We start from the raw sequence: 19,370 nt of genomic DNA, 5'->3' as shown, positions 1-19,370 counted from the left end.
TTGATTACATTGATTATCTTAAAATTTACTTTATACATTCAAAGATATTTTTACCACTCATTTCTGTGCAAGTAAAAAACCTACAAATAATTATCTGAGCATAGAAATGAATCTCATTATACATATAAAGACAAACTAGCCATGGCATTTCTGACTGCTCTACTTATTCATTATAAGTAGGTTCAAGTATCTGACTACTTCATTATACCATCTAATGCAGCCATATCAAATAATTTACATACTAAAATACACATTACATTTAAAATTATTTTCCTTTTATTTCTCTCATATTACAGCTAGGGCACTATAATTTTTTAATGTGTATATAAGTTGTAATAACTATTACTTTTACTTCAAAATAGCATCAATGTTCAGTTGAAGTTTATTTGTGGATGTTGAACTTTGAATTTCATATAATTTTTGTCATAAAATGTTATTCTTTATATTTTTTCAATATTATTTATTTATATTTTTTATATTTTCTTTTAAAAATATAAAGACTATTCTTAGCTTTTTGGTGTACAAAATTAGACAATGAGTCAGAACTGGCTTGCAGGTCTTAATTTACTGACCCTTGTCTTGAATGAATGGATAAAGTTGATTCTACAGGCACTAAAGTGAAGCCACATTTAAATTCTGTGTGTATATTTGTATAATTATTTATATTAACCGGTCTTTTTGGGTTTCAATTCCACAAAGCTATAAGATGTTGCTTTAAAACAACTACTTTAAAATTTTTTCTTTTTCTGTTCCCTCTGGCTATCACAGAATAGCTAGGACAAATATGTATACTATCTGACATATATTCTGTAACACTTGTGTGAATGCCAAGTGTTTCACACTGTGATAACATCTTTCTGGGCTTCCCAGGCGGCACAGTTGTAGAGAATCTGCCTGCTAATGCAGGAGATGCAAGTTTGATTCCTGGGTCAGGAGATTCGATCAAACCCAGTTTGATTCCTGGGTCATTCCCTAGAGTAGGAAATGGCAACTCACTCCAGTATTCCTGCCTAGAAAATTCCATGGACAGAGGAGCCTGGCAGGTTACAGTCCATGGGGTTGCAAAGAGTCTGACATGAATGAACACAAAAATACCTTTCTATTCAAAGTATTTAAAATTAAAGACACAACTGGAGGCCCTTTAAGATCAATGTACCGATTATCAAATTTTTCTCATTTAAGTCTATAGCAAGTTATAATTTATACTCACTTAAATTAACTTAGTTGTAGATTCTTCATCTATCTTAAAACACCTTTCTATGTACAATATAACAATATCTTATAATAGATGGTGTTTATTAGAGAACTTTGGAAAACTAAGAATAACTTCTGAAACAAAGATTAACAGAAAGATAGTATAAAAACATCTACTAGAGAAAAAAAACCAAGAGTTAAAAAGCGAAATATCTTTTTGTTCCAAAAGTTACTATGATACTGTGTCCTCTTTGGAATGTGTCTATATTTAGGAAAGTGGAGGGAACCATAGGCAAAGAAAAAGTTTCAATTCTTTACTTTTGAAATTGAAGTAGAAGATACATCTATCTAACTGTTTAGTATCCTCAGGTAGCATTTACAAGCAACCAATAAGAATACAATATTAAATCATTAATTTTATTAATGCTGTGATGCTTCATCAGAAAACAACACAAGTATCATACAAAGAAACTATTCAACACTGCTGCTGCTACTGCTAAGTCCCTTCAGTCATGTCCGACTCTGTGCAACCCCATAGACGGCAGCCCACCAGGCCCCGCTGTCCCTGGGATTCTCCAGGCAAGAACACTGGAGTGGGTTGCCATTTCCTTCTCCAATGCATGAAAGTGAAAAGTGAAAGTGAAGTCGATCAGTCGTGTCTGACTCTTTGCAACCCCATGGACTGCAGCCCACCAGGCTCCTCTGTCCATGGGATTCTCCAGGCAAGAGTACTGGAGTGGGGCGCCATTGCCTTCAACACTACAGACGGGTAATCTAAAGTGAAAATGTATAATCTAGGAAAATTTTCACATATAAAATATATGAAAGTATGTTCCCAAAATAAGTTAGCCAGATAGACTTCAATAAATCAGAAATCTACCTCATATTTCTTACAGAAACAAGTGGACAAAACTACTGAGAAAAAACTAAGAGAAAATGTTTATGAAATGTGACTTTTATTAGATTAATCCTTTCAATTAAAGGGAGGTGGGGGGAGTCAGCCTGCCTTTGGACAGATGTCCACCACCCTCCCCCTCAGTTGCCAGCATCTGAAATAAAGCAAACCTTCCTTTCCCCCAACCTGGCCTGCTTATTAGCTTCTGAGCAGCAAGCAGGTGGACCTCCCATGCATACCTTTTGGTAACAGATTCGGCACCCAACATGGGGCTGGCCACTGCTGGGTCTCCTGGCTGGCTCTCCTGGGTCTTCCAGGAGAGAGCTGTGGCTATGATAGTGTATTAGCCTGCTGCTTATGGCTAGCTAGCCGTAGGCAGGGGATTTGGGGACATTCCTACTGCTGCTGCTAAATCACTTCAGTCGTGTCCGACTCTGTTCGACCCCATAGACAGCCTCCTACCAGGCTCCTCTGTCCCTGGGATTCTCCAGGCAAGAATACTGGAGTGGGCTGCCATTTCCTTCTCCAATCCACGACTAAGACGCTCAGTCGTGTCCAACTCTTAGCGACCTCATGGACTGCAGCCTACCAGGCTCCTCCGTCCATGGAATTTTCCAGGTCTTCCAAAGGAGAGCTGTGGCTATGATAGTGTATTAGCCTGCTGCTTATGGCTAGCTAGCTGCAGGCAGGGGATTTGGGGACATTCCTAGCAGCTGCCAAAACCATCTGAGGATCCTTCCTGTTTCTCCCCTGCTCAGCACTGGCTGCCAACTTATGCTTTTTCTTGGCGGGATGGAAACTTGCATTTGCGACGAACCGGTGAGCTCCAAGACTGGGTAAGTCCACCGGTGTGCATATAGGCAACTTTCCCATTTGTGAGTGGCTAGTGTTATATGGGCATTTTGCCAATGGGTTCTGAGTGCAGCTGAATACTGTTTGTGAGTGCTCATGCTATTTGGGTATTTTTGCCAGTTGGTTCTGATGTTGAGAACTGTTTGGGAAACGGGGTGCTTCCCTGGTGGCTCAGATGGTAAAGAATCTGCCTGCAATGTGGGAGACCTGGGTTCAATCCTTGGGTTAGGAAGATCCCCTGGAGAAAGGAATGGCTACCCACTCCAGTATTACTGCCTGGACAATTATATGGATAGAGGAGCCACGCACAGAATGTTGGGGGGTCGGGGAGAGGGAAGAAAAGGAGAGAGAGTTCTTGTTCTAAAATTTTTATAGAAATGCAAAGAATTTAGAATAACAAACAACTATGAAAAAGTGTATCAAAGTTGTAGGATTTACATTACCTGATTTGAAGGCTTATTATGAAACTACAAAAAATAATCAAGAAGAGTGTAGAACCAGTCAAAGAGCAGACATACAGATTAACGCAACAGAACAGAGAGTCAAGAAGCACATTTATACATACTTGCTCAATTGGTTCTAAAGACAGAAGCCAATGGGAAAGGTTCACCTTTTAAACAAATAATGCTTGGAATAAGTGGATATCCATACTGGGGGAAAAACTGATTTTAACTTTTACTTCAAAATCTAAACAAAAATTAACTTGAAATGGATTACAGATTTATACATAAAAGCTAAAACTATTAAAATTATAGAAGAAAACAGGGGATAAAAATCTTCATACTTTGGGACAGGCAAACATTTCTAAAGGAAAAAGCCTAAATCATTTAAAAAAACTAACTGGAATTCATAAAAATTAAATACTTATGTTATTTGAAAGACAGCATTAATTAAAAGGGAAATCACAGACTGGGAGAAAATACTACCAAGACATATTCCTAGCACATAAAAAATTCTCACTACTCAGTGATAGTAAAGGCTGATTTTTAAAAAATGGGCAAAAAATTTGAATAGGTGCTTCATAAAAGATACACAAAATGGTCAATATGCACATTAAAAAGCATTAGTCACAAGGGAAACACATAATAAAACAAGCAAATATCTATATATATCCACAAATCAAAAGACTGACAATGCCAAGAGTTATTGAGGGTTTGAGACAAATGGAACTTTCCTACACTGCTGACTGGAATGTTAAAATAACTCAATCACTTTGGAAAATAGTTTGGCAGTTTCTTAAAATGTTAAGCACAAACTAATCATACAACCCAGCAATTTCAATCCCAGGTATTTACCCCAGAGAAATAAATATGAAAATGATATCCAAATAACTAGTATGTGAATATTCATAGGAGCTTTATTCATAATAGTCAAAAATTAGAAAGAACTCAGATGTCCATCAACACATGAAGGATAAACCAACTGTGGAATATTCATTAAATGGAATACTGCTAAATAATTAACTAACTAACAACTGATGCAGAAAACATGGATGAATCTCAAAACATGCTGAGCTAAACAAGCTAGACACAAAGGAGTACATTCTGCATGGTTCTATTTATAATAAACTCCAGAATGACTAAACTACTCTATGATGACAGAAAGCAGATAGCCAGTGGCCTGGGACAGGAGTCTGGAGAATTAAAAGCAAAGTGGCAGTAAATAAAATCTTTTGAAATGTTCTCTATTTATTTATTTTTTTTTTTGAAATGTTCTCTATTTAGATTGTGGTTTATACAACTGCCAAAATTAAACACTTTATTGTAAATTGTACTTCAACAAAGGTGATTTTTAAAACTACCCAGTTTGTGATCCTACATATATTAAACTTAAATTACGTAAATAATAGAACAACAAATTTAGTCCTCTCAAGGATGGATCAAAGAACAATGTTTTATAACTTCAAGTGCTATCAACAAAAATTACCTATGCATGTGGGAGAGGAAAGGGGGAGAGAGAGACAACTACTACCAGCAGTGGGAAAGCAGCCGTGTAAAGACGAGTGTGATACAGCTAGTCAGAGCGCAGGCCTGTGTCTTATTTCAGGGCATTTTCCAGCTCCACTCAATAAATAATTTTTAAAAGACACAAACAGGAAACCTGCTGCTGAACAAGTTAGAACTGGTTATTACAAGACTACTAAAAACCGGTGAGAAAGCAACAGTTAGAACTGGATATGGAACAGACAGGTTCCAAATAGGAAAAGGAGTACATCAAGGCTGTATATTGTCACCCTGCTTATTTAACTTATATGCAGAGTACATCATGAGAAATGCTGGGCTGGAAGAAGCACAAGCTGGAATCAAGATCGCCGGGAGAAATATCAATAACCTCAGATATGCAGATGACACCACCCTTATGGCAGAAAGTGAAGAGGAACTAAAGAGCCTCTTGAAAGTGAACAAGGAGAGTGAAAAAGTTGGCTTAAAGCTCAACATTCAGAAAACGAAGATCATGGCATCCGGTCCGATCACTTCATGGCAGATAGATGGGGAAACAGTGGAAACAGTGGCTGATTTTATTTTTCTGGGCTCCAAAATCACTGCAGATGGCAACTGCAGCAATGAAATTAAAAGATGCTTACTCCTTGGAAGGAAAATTATGACCAACCTAGATAGCATATTAAAAAGCAGAGACATTACTTTGCCAATAAAGGTCCGTCTAGCCAAGGCTATGGTCTTTCCAGTGGTCATGTATGGATGTGAGAGTTGGACTATAAACAAAGCTGAGCACCGAAGAATTGAAGCTTTTGAACTGTGGTGTTGGAGAAGACTCTTGAGAGTCCCTTGGACTGCAGGGAGATCCAACCAGTCCATTCTAAAGGAGATCAGTCCTGGGTGTTCATTGGAAGGGCTGATGTTGAAGCTGAAGCTCCAATACTTTGGCCACCAGATGCGAAGCGCTGACTCATTTGAAAAGACCCTGATGCTGGGAAAGATTGAAGGCGGGAGGAGAAGGGGACAACAGAGAATGAGATGGTTGGATGGCATCACCGACTCGATGGACGTGGGTTTGGGTGGACTCCGGGAGTTGGTGATGGACAGGGAGGCCTGGTGTGCTGTGGGTCATGGGGTCGCAAAGAGTCGGACACAACTGAGCGACTGAACTGAACTGAACTGAACTGAAAAACTATAGTTATCACTCAACCAAAGATGGAGTGCTTACAGGCTGAGTGATAGGTCATTTAGGTTAAGTAACGATGAAGCATATAAAATAGTCAGCCAGTCACCACTAGGAGATCAGAAAATCTGACACAAACCCCCTTTTCTTTCATAGACACTAAGGCCCCCAAAAGATGACAGAGCTTTAATAAAGTGGAGTAGTACATCTTTAGAGCCTAAGCAAACCCACTAGTTCAAGAGTCAGCAAAACTGTTCTGTAAAAGGGTCAGAGAAGCTGTGTGGGTCTCTCTTCAAACTACTCAACTCTGCTGCTGCAGTTCAAAATCAGCCAGAGACAATATGGAAAGGAATGAGCAAGACTGTGTTCCAATTAAACCTACTTATGGACACTGAATTTAAATGTCATATAATTTTTATGTCATTATTCTACGTCATGTTACTGTACATCACTATGTTATTATTTTCCTTTTGTTTTTTTCAACCAATTAAAAATATAAACACCATGCTTAGTTCCTGGGTCATTCAAAAATAGATGATGGCCACTGCTATATCTAAAATGGATAACCAACAAGGACCTACCTACAAGGACCTTTGCCTTGCCATGGGAAGGAAACTTCCCATTGGAAGTTTCTACAGAAACTGTGAAAGGAAACTCTGCCCGACGTTATGAGGCAGAAGGGATGGAAGGGGAGTTTGCAGAAGCATGGATACATGTATATATGGCTGAGTCCCTTTGATGTTAACCTAAAATTATCACAGTATTGTTGATTGGCTATTCCCCAATACAAAATAAAAAGTTAAAAAAGAAAATAGGTGAAGGACCAAATGTGAGTCCCATGGGTCATAGTTGGCTGATTCCTGTACTAAGCATAAAAGTCCGTATTTTTCTTATTCATAACATCTTCTTTTATATAAATAAAATCAATAAAATCAAAGCTTGAAACTAAAATTTTTAAAGCCATTACAAAGAAATATGAAATTTCATACTACACTTATGCGAATGGCAGTATGTATATTTAAAATTATTTTTAAAAGATAACAGAATAGTATTATCTGGACATATCAGTCTATTGCTCTAAGTCAGAGTACATGCCCAATAAACATTAGTTAAATAAATTTTAGAACCAACTTTTGATCCTTTATGAATACAATCTATCAAATATAATATACTCCTTACTATCTTTATACGAACACACTGAGCATAGTAAGGTGAACAGCCCTGATGACATTAGCTACCACATTCTATTACACCTCAGTGATCTCTCATATGGCAAACCATATAACCTCATATTAAATAGAAAACAACCTGCTTTACTTTTTAGCTCCTATTTGCAGTTTCATCGTTTCTTCCCCTTGTCAAGCTAGGTAGCTATCACTTCTTGCTGCTATCACTGAACCTATCTGGAGAAGCTGCAAACCAAGCTTTATTTTCCCCCTAAACTTAAGCAAGTACAATGACAACCAGACTTCAACAATTACCATTTCCATCGCAGACTGCAGCAACACATTACAAAAGAGAGGATTTTGAACACAGTGAAGAAAATAGAAGTATATTAATGTCACTTCCTATCTTAAAGACCAAGTAGAGAAAGAATAATCTACAGAAATTCAGAAGAAAAAAATTAAAAGAACCACCTCCAATACCTTCAGGAACCTGAAGTTCAGCCTAAAGTGAACTTCATCTTTAGCATTTTATCAGATTCCTACAAGCATTTATTATTTACTTTTTACCTTGCATTTTAGTTTATTCTACGATTGGGTCAACAAACAGGACAGCCCATTAGATATCAGGCAAATTACCCAGTGTTACGAGCACAGAGATGAAAAAGAATTTCCTGCCAAAAATGCAATCTCCATACCAACACTCCCTGACTTGCTGTCTATTCTCACAATCCTTTATTTTCAGCCTCCATACAGCTGATTCCACCACTTTGCCTCTTTCTCAACACCTTGCCTATCTTTATTTCCCTCAGTATGCCTTTTAAGTTCCATGGTCCATAAATTTAATCATTTTAGTCATACAATATCTTTTTCTTTTACAGCCAAACATATACGCTAACCACCCTTTCAATGTGTCACTCTGAGATGACATGGAAAAAATATAAACTCTTAAGAGAAGAACTCTCTTTCTCTCCTTGTCACTAAATACACAAGCATACCTGTCTTTGAACCCATTCTCTTCTTTCCCTACTATTATGGAGGAAGTGTCCTCCCTTTAAATGAAGGCAAAGTCTCACTTTGCTTTGGATGCAATCCTGCACATGATCTAATCCTACAAATTATCTCACCGTTCCTCATTCATTAGTTTGCATGGCAATAACCTCTCTTAGTTTTTGTTTTCACCTAAAAACCTCCTTGATCTGCTTTACTGGTTCCTCTTCATCTACCTGAGCTTTAAATGTCGGAGCTCTACAAGTTTACAACCACAATTACCAACTGTACAAATCCCCATATTCACGGATCTCGTCTCTGTATAATAGAGCCTAAGCATAAGATCCCATGTGCCTCATTACCTTTAAACCTACCCTTCTTCCAGGATCCCTGTCTCTGTAAATGCACCCAAATTTTTCTGCCCAGCTACTGAAGCCTAAAACCTGGAAGTTATCATCCTCTGCTTCAAAGACAACATCATCCATCAATCATCAAGTTCTGTCTACCCTAGGGCCCACATATTTTTAAAACACTTCTTCACCCAAGCCTCACTGACCTCACCCACATAAGCAAGCATCATGTACTATGCCTGGCCAATTTCAACAACTATCTACATATTAGATCTCCCTACTTCCTACTCTTGCTCCTTTCAAATCCATTCTCCATACTGTACCCAGTAAAGCTTTCCTAGCATTTACTACACTTTATTCTATACATTTGCTTATAAGTTTGCCACTATGTTGTATATCACTTTATCTGTACTCTCAACATGACAGTATTCGTTATAAATACATACAATTAAAAGTAAAACAAAAACAATACCATAAAAAATACAGAGAAATATGTATGACTGATCTAAGGATTGTAGAAAAATTTTCTAGATTAAAAAAAAAAAAAAACCTAGAGCTTAGTTTTTAAAAAATTCAGAAGAGCAAATCTTCCCTGTATTAATATTAAAATGACTAAAATGTGGCTTCCAGTGGGTTATAGCGCACTGGGTCGCAAAGAGTCAGGACCGAATGACTAACACTTTCACTTTCACTTTCTGGCCATTAGTCCTACTTTTGTCTCTTGGTACCAAACAGAATCATTCTAATTCCTTATCTACTTTGATAATTTGAAAACAGTCATTAGTTTAACGAACTCTATCTAGTCTTTTCCAGGTAAGTAATTTTATCATGAATAGAAGGTAGGATTCTTTGTTGCTGGCTTTTTGTTGATTAGTGACAAAGTTTCACTAGCCTATTAAAATCTCAAATGCTAGCCTAATCAATACTTTATGGTAATAAGCATAAAATGATTTGAGTGTATTGCTTCACTGTACTATTGACAAGCCTCAGCCTAAGCAAGGGCAAAAGAAAATAAACAGGAAAACCAAGAGGAATTGAGATGAAGAGGAAAAAGTTAGGACAGAGGCTTATGGGGTAGGGAGGGTATGTAGCAATTTCTAAAGCTTAAATGTAGACTGTTCCTTATTTCGTCTTTAGACTGTGTCTTGAATTATCACAGAACTAAAACTCATTAACACTTGCTGAAAGCTTGGATGTCTCTATTTTAAGTTGTTAACATTAACTTATTTTTCTGTCAAGTGTCATTGGTGATTTAAAGACTTCTTTTTTAGCCTAGAGATACTTTATTCAAAGGAATACTTATCAGCAAGCAAATATATAAAAGCAGGTGAAGGTTGACAACGGCTGGATCCTTGCCTGCTCTGAGCCCTTCTAGGGCCTGCAGACAGTTTTCCATTCATGCATGCATTCATTCAACAACTATTTACTAATGAGTACCTACCATGTGCCAGACACGGAGATGCAGCAGGGAATAAGGCAGATAAGATCCCTTCCCTGATGAAGCTTCTAGCCTAGAATACAATGTTTTAAATTACTGCTTCAAAAAACTGGCCCTGGGCCAAATTCTGAAGGAAAAAAAAAAAAATCCTTTGCTCTGCATTTCCACTCCTCTCATTTCTCACCAACCCCAGATGGCCCACTAACTCTTAAGACAGTAACAGAAATATGGTCTGAAAAACAGAGGAATGCATAAGCAGCCCTAAAAATCATACTTCTTCCCCAGGAAACAAGTCACTAATTACCTGGAGACAACCTATTTTTAAGCACAAATTTAAAACTCACAGTATTCTGCAATAAAGAATATATTAAAAGGTATCTTAAATCTGGATCAGCACTGACTGTCATTAAAAATAGAAGTTAAAGCAATCCTTATAACTGGCTACTACAAAAAAAATAAGTATTTAATTTGAATATTTTCAAACTAGGGCAAAAGTGACATTGGAACATCATATCTACATTAAATTAAAAATAAATTTTCATTATTAAAGCCAAGTTAGATGTAATTGGGATACAAAGTATCAGAAGCTCACAAGAACTACTTCTTTTGGCTGTCTCAAAAGTAAAGCGCTTTCAGAAACTTTCCCAAGGTTTCAGCAGATCTTGAAGGGACACTAGAACAGCAGAACCGAGGGCCCCGAACGTCTTAGTTCAAATCTTAGTTCCGTCATTTCGTAGCACTGTGTTGACCTTGGACAAGTTAGAAAATTTCTATCTCAATTCCTCCAGTGTAGAATGAGATTAATGACAATGCCTTACACCAGAGGGCTGATATAAAGATTAAAAGAATTAGTGAAACACTTACAATGTCATGTAAAATACTATAATGGTGTCTGAAGAAAAGTAATCAAACACTACATTGCCAGCAACAAATAAATGCCACAATATATAACCATTTTCTTATGAATTTACTAATGCCTCATGTAATTCTATTTCAAGAATTTGAGAAAATATAAACAAAAATGTTAAAATAATCTCTAAACTACAGATGGAGAATATAACAATTTTAACCAAAACAATCTAGGTATGCATAATTCAAACCACGAATTCAACAAAGAGCCACTGCCACCAAGTATTCAGTAAGTTTAAACAATGCAGCATCAAAGCATTTCTCTCTCGGGGCCGCTGAATACCTAATTTAAGAAAAAATGCAAAATGTACCATTATTGCTGTATGTCAGAAAAGTTCTCTGTCCTTTATATTAACTGTTGATGGTAACCGAGGACTATCTAGTATTCATGAGAATGAACTTCACTTATAAGTCACTAATTTCCATACCTTGTCCATTGTCTAATAGTTGAGATATTGTCAAAGTAAACAAATGCTGCCACCTTCTGGACTAATGAACATGGTGTTACTTTATTTATTTATTTATTTTTTTGGTGTTACTTTAAATAACCCAATGTGATCCATAAGCAAAGGACGACAAATTTTAAAAGCAAAAGTTTTGGTTCAGCTTTTATTCTCAGTGAGATTCTCACTGCAATAAATGACCAAACACTGGACGCATTTCATGTAATTTCACAGAAAGAATAATTTCTTCTGTAATGCAATGAATTAATGTACCAAATTAACATTATTCGTCATCTCTAACATGTCTCACCTCTCTTTCCCAAAGAAATTCATTAAATGTCCTAATTAGCAAGGAACTGAAAGCTTTTAAAATGAATCTGTTATCAGAATGAATCTTATCAATGATGTGTTTGAATGTGAGAAACTAGAAAAAAACAAAAACTACCAGTGTTGTGAAAGTTTCAAAATCCCTTGATACTATGGATTGTATGTTTCTTTGTATGGATTGTATGTTTCTTGTACGGACTGTTTTATAGTCTTTATCAGTTCTGCCTTATGCACTTTTGAAATTGGAAATTTTTCCTTCAGAAAATTAATTCAATGTAAATATGAGAAAAAAATGGACGTTTACATGCAAGATGAAACACTTAAAAGCAGCTTTAAGCTTTTTGCTTGAAATATTTTGATTGAAATATTCTGATACAACTAATCTCACTTTTAGTAAGTGAGATATTTCCAAACTGAAATCTTAAATTTTCCTATGTAAATGTCTGCCTCAGAAAACACAGCATTCTATATAAGTGTCTTTCTATGATCAAGGTTTACTTATTTTTTAAAAAACAGAATTACATTAAATCAAGCTAAAATGGCTTTCAGGAAAGAACAGCTTTTATTCTTTTTTGAATACCTATGCAGGTTCAATCCCGGGGTCGGGAAGATGCCCAAGATGCCCTGGAGGAAGGCATGGCAACCCACTCCAGCATTCTTGCCTGGAGAATCCCATGGACAGAAAAGCCTGACGGGCTATATAATCCATAAGGTCGCAAAGAGTTGGACACAACCGAAGCGATTTAGCATGCATGCATGCAGAATTGAATAACCAATCCTACATTTTCTAACTAGAAATGCTGCTTTTGTAATATGAAGTTAAGAAGGAAATTTTTATTTTGTTTTTGGTTTTTTGTTCATTTTTAAATGGAGAAGAAAATATAATTCAGGATGAATTCACGATGGTCTGGGACACTAATCAATATTACAACAGATTTCTAACCTGTATTACATTTCAGTTGGGTAGAGCCATATAATTATAGGTAAATGTATACACAGCAGGTCAATATGATTTATTGTATAAAAGCACTGAAATAAAACTGAGAGTTCTCCTGAATCCAAGCATCAAAGCTGACCTGTTCATGGCTATATGCCTAGCCTCGCCTATACTAGGTGGTCAATGAATTTTTGTTAAATAGGTTAATTACTACTTTAATTAATTAGTTAAGCAAAACCCACAAACTTCTACATTTTTAAACTTTAATCATTCCAGGGCATGAAAAGGAATGCTTCTATTTTCAACCTATAGAAAAATAAATAAATGTATGATTTTTGTCTTATTTGTTACCAAGTTAAACAAGCTTGAATACAGTAAGATTTAATGTAATCATCTTTTTAGCTATTGGCCTGAATTTCAAGATGAATATTCATTACATAAATAAAAATCTTAGTCATGTAAATGAAAAAGCACATGTAGTTTTACTAATTTCTAAAAAGTTAAAACTTATCAAATTCCTGAACTGAATCAAAAATATCTTTTTTAAGTCTTGTCTATTCTATCAAGAAAATTTGAACATACACTAGCAATTTGATACTTCCAAGGGGCTACTGCTAATTGTGTTAGATGAAATACAGCCCTGTAGTTATATAATGTCCATATTTTAAGACACAGATATTCTTAGGACTGTATTGTTGAAATGACAAGATACCTGGCATTTGCTTCAAAATACTTAAGCCAAGAGAGTAAGAATAAAGAGTATAAACAAAGAAGGTATAGCAAAATTTGGATCACTGATGAGTCTGTGAGGTGACTGTTATAAAGGATTCCATTCTCTCCCATCTTATGTATATTAGAAAATTTTGCTGAAAAAAATTTAAAGAATGGTCATCAAGATGATGACAACAAAAATAATATAATAACAAAAAGATAACTAGAAAAACCCTATATTTGAAAACTATTAAGTCTCACCACCCTTATGGCAGAAAGTGAAGAGGAGCTGAAAAACCTCTTGATGACAGTGAAAGAGGAGAGTGAAAAAGTTGGCTTAAAGCTCAACATTCAGAAAACGAAAATCATGGCATCTGGTCCCATCACTTCATGGGTAATAGATGGGGAAACAGTGTCAGACTTTATTTTTTTGGGTTCCAAAATCACTGCAGATGATGACTGCAGCCATGAAATCAAAAGATGCTTACTCCTTGGAAGGAAAGTTATGACCAACCTATATTGAAAAGCAGAGACATTACTTTGCCAACAAAGGTCCGTCTAGTCAAGGCTATGGTTTTTCCAGTGGTCATGTATGGATGCAAGAGTTGGACTGTGAAGAAAGCTGAGCACCGAAGAATTGATGCTTTTGAACTGTGGTGTTGGAGAAGACTCTTGAGAGTCCCTTGGACTGCAAGGAGATCCAACAAGTCCATTCTAAAGGAGATCAGCCCTGGGTGTTCTTTGGAAGGAATGATGCTAAAGCTGAAACTCTAGTACTTTGGCCACCTCATGCAAAGAGTTGACTCATTGGAAAAGACTCTGATGCTGGGAGGGATTGGGGGCAGGAGGAGAAGGGGACGACAGAGGATGAGATGGCTGAATGGTATCACCGACTCGACTGATGTGAGTTTGAGTGAACTTCAGGAGTTGGTGATAGACAGGGAGGCCTGGTGTGCTGCAGTTCATGGGGTTGCAAAGAGTCGCACACGACTGAGCGACTGAACTGAACTGAACTGAGTAAGTCTCAATAATCCATGAGTCAAAATAAAATCAAGTTTGAAATTCAAATGTGTTTTGAACTGAGTAAAAATAAAAAATATCATATCTTTGATACAATTACAATGAACAATCTAATAAGAAAAACACCAGCAACAAAAAAATATTTAGCAATTAACAAAGGTGATGACTGTACAACAGTACTACTAAACACTGCTCAAAGAAATGAAAAAAGATATAAAAGAAAACACATCCCATGTTCATGGATAGGAAGGTTGAATATTGTTATGATGTCAGTACTACCCAAAGTGATGTTCAGATTTAATGCAATTCCTATCAAAATCCTAATAACATTTTTTACAGATATATAAAAACCCATCCTAAAATTCACATGGATTTCCAAAGGACCTGAAGTAGCTAGAGAACTCACACTTCCTGATATCAAAACTTACTGCAAGTCTATAGGAGTCAAAAAACATAGATCAAAACAGAGATATGCACTAGTGGAACAGAAGAGAGAATATAGAAATAAACCTTTGCATATATGATCAAAGGATTTTTGACAAGAGTACCAAGCCCATTCAATGGAGAAAGGACCATTTTTTCAACATATGATCCTGAGAAAACTAGATATTCACATGCAAAAGAATGAATTTAGATCCTTCCTTAAAACTATATATAAAAATTAACTCAAAATGGATCAAAAACTGAAATCTAAAACCATAAAATTCTCTTTACAACTTTAGATTGGCAATGATTTCTTGTATGCCACCACAGGCACAAGCAACACAAAAGAAAAAAAAAGACAAATAAGACTGTAAAATTTTTAAAATTATGTGTATCAACAGACAATATCAACAGAGTAAAAAGACAACTCACAGAATGAGAGAAAATATTTACAAATCTGAGAAAGGATTAATATTCGGATTAGACTGATTTGTGCTGCTCTACAGCAGAAACCAATACAACACTGGAAAGCAATTATCCTCTAAAAATTCAGAATGTATCAGAAATTCCTGAAACTCAACAACAAAAAAACAAATTCAATTCAAAAATGGAAGAAGCACTTGAACAGACATTTCCTTGAAGAAGATATACAAATGACTAGTGAAAGTGAAAAGTGTTAAGTGAAGTTGCTCAGTTGTATCTGACTCTTTGCGGCCCCATGGACTGTAGCCTACCAGGCTCCTCTGTCTGTGGGATTTTCCAGGCAAGAATGACTAGTAGGCATATGAAAAGACCATCACTAATCATCAGGGAATTCAAATTAAATCTAATCTCACACCCAATAAATAGCTATGATCAAAAAAACAGAAAACAAGTCCCAGCAAGAATGTGGAGCTAAGTGGTATAGCCCCAGTAGAAAATAGTATGGCAGTTCTTCGAAAAATTAAAAATAAAACTACCATGTGATCCAGCAATTCCATTTCTGAGTATATGCACAAAAGAACTGCATGCAAGGTCTCAAAGAGATATTTTTACACCCATGTTCATAGTAGCATCTTCACAGTAGCTGAAACATGGAAGCAACACAAGCATTCATTGACAGACAGATAAATGTGTGGTGTAGATATATATACACACACACACACACATACACATACAACAGAACAATATTCATCTATAAAAAGGGAATTCTGTAAGATGGATGTACACTGATGACATCACCCTAAATGAAATAAGCCAGTCACAAAAAGAAATGTATTGCACCATTCCACTTATATGAGATACTTGAAGTAATCAAAATCACAGACAAAGAAAGCAGAATGGTGCTTACCAGGACTGGGGGGCAAGAAAAAACAATGAGTTATTTGTTTAATGGGTACTGAGTTTCAGTTTTATAAGATGTCAAGTGTCAAGGAGATAGACAGTGATGATAGGTGCACAGTATTATGAATGTATTTAATACCAGTGAACAGTTCACTTGTTAAGATGGTAAATTTTATGTCCTGTGTATTTCCCCAGAATAAAAGAATTTGGGGAAAAAAGAAAAGATACCACACAAAATATTGTGGGATGTACTTAATACAGTGCTTAGAGGGAAATTTACAATACAAATTATATTAGAAAAGAAGAAATGTTTCAACTCAGTCACTTTAGTTTCTACCTTAAGAGACTAGAAAGATAAGAGCAAAGTACACATAAAGAAAGAAGAAAATGGGAAATAATAAAGTTAAGAGTAGAAAATCAATTAAATAGAGAACAGAAAAATAGAGAGTATCAATAAACCAGAAGCTGGTTCTTTGAGAAGATAAAAATTGCTAAGCCTGACTATTAGGTTGGAAAAAAAAAAGAAACAAATTTCTAAAACCAAGGATGAAAAAGGGAAAAATCACTATGGAATATAAAGATATTAAAAGGATAATAAAGAATACTATGAATACTAGTATGCCAATAAATTAAACAACCTAGATGAAATGGACAAATTTCTTGAAAGGCACAAACTAATGTTCAATCCAAAAGAAATGGATAACTTGATTAGCCTTAAATCTCTTTTAAAAATTAGATTTGTATTTAAAAATCTTCCCTCATAGAAAACTCTAGACCAAGACAGCTTCAATGGAGAACTGCACCAAATATGTAAAGAAGAAATAAAGAAGAAATAATACTAATTCTTTACAAATTTTTCTAAAAAACTGAAAAATAGAAATATATATATATACATATGTATATTCTTATAAGGATATAAACTTATATAAGAATTATAAATTATAATATTATAAGACTATAAGAACTATATTCTTATAAGAATTTAAGAGTTCTTATATCCTTGTATTTATCTTAATTCTTATATCTTAAGAATATAAGAATTTTTATATAATAATTATAAACTTATAATATATAAGAATATACCTTGTTATCAAAACCAGACAAAAGAATTATAAGAAAACAAACTGCAGCCCTATGAGGTGGTACTAACAAACATTCCATTTTACAGATAAATCAAGGACTAAAGAGATTCAGAAATCGCCAAAGACCACAGAGAGAAAAATTGGCAGGCAACCTGGATTTCAGAACATAGGCTCTTAACCATAACACTACTGCTTCTCAAATTCAATTAAATTCTAGATACTTCTGCAAAAGAAAATAATAAAGAGTGCTGCCCAATACTTACCTAGAAACTATGCTGGAACCATTATAGAGATCACTAGCATATGACAATGTAGCCAAAGGTCGTACTGAATTATATCGAGTGAACTTGGACAAGCATTCCTGAAATTCATCCAACTGGCTTGCAGTTCGACTGTCATCTATATGAAGAAAACAAAATAAACAAATAGAACTGCAACGTAAGTCAAAGAGCAATAACCACAGATTAACAATTATATTCTAAATATAAACAACAACTCATATTTAGAGAGGACTAATGTATTAAAAAGCAGAGACATTACTTTGCCAACAAAGGTCCGTCTAGTCAAGGCTACGGTTTTTCCAGTGGTCATGTATGGATGCGAGAGTTGGACCTTGAGGAAGGCTGAGCACCGAAGAATTGATGCTTTTGAACTGTAGTGTTGGAGAAGACTCTTGAGAGTCCCTTGGACTGCAAGGAGATCCAACAAGTCCATCCTAAAGGAGATCAGTCCTGGGTGTTCATTGGAAGGACTGATGCTGAAGCTGAAACTCCAATACTTTGGCCACCTCATTCAAAAAGTTGACTCATTGGAAAAGAACCTGATGCTGGGAGGGATTGGGGGCAGGAGGAAAAGGGGACGACAGAAGATGAGATGGTTGGATGGCATCACCGACTCGATGGACATGAGTTTGGGTGGACTCCGGGAGTTGGTGAGGGAGGCCTGGCGTGTTGCAATTCATGGAGTCGCAAAGAGTTGGACACGACTGAGCGACTGAACTGAACTGAACTGAATGTACACAAATTAATTAGCTGATCTTTCAGTTTTCATAAAAATTTCTTAGTGGTTCTTGAAAGACACTGTCTCTTTGAACACCAATAAGACCATACTATGAATTCTCTTTCTTTTTTAAGCAATCATTTCTTGCGAAACAAAGGAAAAAAAGTACCTATGATCAAGAAAGGTTAAATTATTTATTAAAATAAAATCCCTTATCAATGGAGAAAGTGAGAGTTTTGTTAGTTTGAAGGAACATATTTACAGGGATACATTATCATGCTCCTGTTTACTAGTCAAAACACAATTTAGATTAAAAAATGAATTTTTAAATAAAAAGCAAATGAAATATTTGTTCACATAATACATTGAAGTGTTTCAAAACCAATTATGGGATGGGAGTAAAACTGCAACGTATTAATCCTTAATTTTCAAAGTCAAATTTAAAATAGGTTCATGCAAATATCTTGGTGGAACATGGAAAACAATAATTCCATCCAACACAACTCTACAAATACTTTGAGTAAAATCCATTTCAGTAAGCTATTCATAATTAAATGACGTAGAATTTAAATCACAAAGTCAGGTTATGAAAGATCTAATCTACTCTTCTAATGAAGAGAGCTAATCTACTCTCCAATGTAGAAACAGGCCTACAACGAAAAAGCATAAATAAAGAACATTGTTTTCTAAAATTGATTAAAGTTTGGACTTGCATTTTCCTTCCCAAAGAAAGAAAAGTAAAGCACACAATTACGTTAGTTAGCCTCCTATATGGAAACTTGAAATAAGCCTGTTACAACAATGTTTTTTTTCATAACTTCCTCCTTATTCTTAGCTCATATACATACATAAACACACACACAACCTTTTAAAGTTTTGTGATTTTCCTTCTCAAATGTTCTCTGAAAATAACAGTAGGCTAAAAGAAATTACACTATAAGTATCATTAAGCGAAAAGAATTATTTTACTTTTACTATACTATGTGATATATAATTAAGAATTTATTTATCTGGAGATTTCCAGTTATCTTAAATTCTTGACATGAAGAAATTTATCTAACAATTATTATAAAGGAAAATAATTGAGGAAACTAAGCTTCTGTCTGCAATATTTTAAATGTTAAAGATTTAAAAGCTAACTTAACACAGTCATCTAATGACCTACATTAAAAGGGTTCAATTTTGTAGTGTTTC

General features: G+C 35.4%; 1 protein-coding gene across 6 annotated transcripts in view; it reads right to left on the bottom strand.

The window, feature by feature from the left end:
• Positions 1–19,370, bottom strand: part of COP1 (COP1 E3 ubiquitin ligase) — a 222,681-nt gene that overhangs the window by 94,825 nt on the left and 108,486 nt on the right. For all 6 annotated transcript variants that reach the window (XM_070384887.1, XM_070384885.1, XM_070384886.1 and 3 more), the window contains one exon: positions 17,441–17,576. In XM_070384887.1, the coding sequence (XP_070240988.1) occupies positions 17,441–17,576 (136 nt within the window). The remainder of the gene's footprint in view (positions 1–17,440; positions 17,577–19,370) is intronic.

The sequence above is a fragment of the Bos mutus genome, chromosome 16 (assembly GCF_027580195.1).
Source record: "Bos mutus isolate GX-2022 chromosome 16, NWIPB_WYAK_1.1, whole genome shotgun sequence".
NCBI lineage: Eukaryota > Metazoa > Chordata > Mammalia > Artiodactyla > Bovidae > Bos > Bos mutus.
The sequence above is the reverse complement of the archived record's forward strand: the minus strand, read 5'-3'. Positions and strand labels throughout refer to the sequence as shown.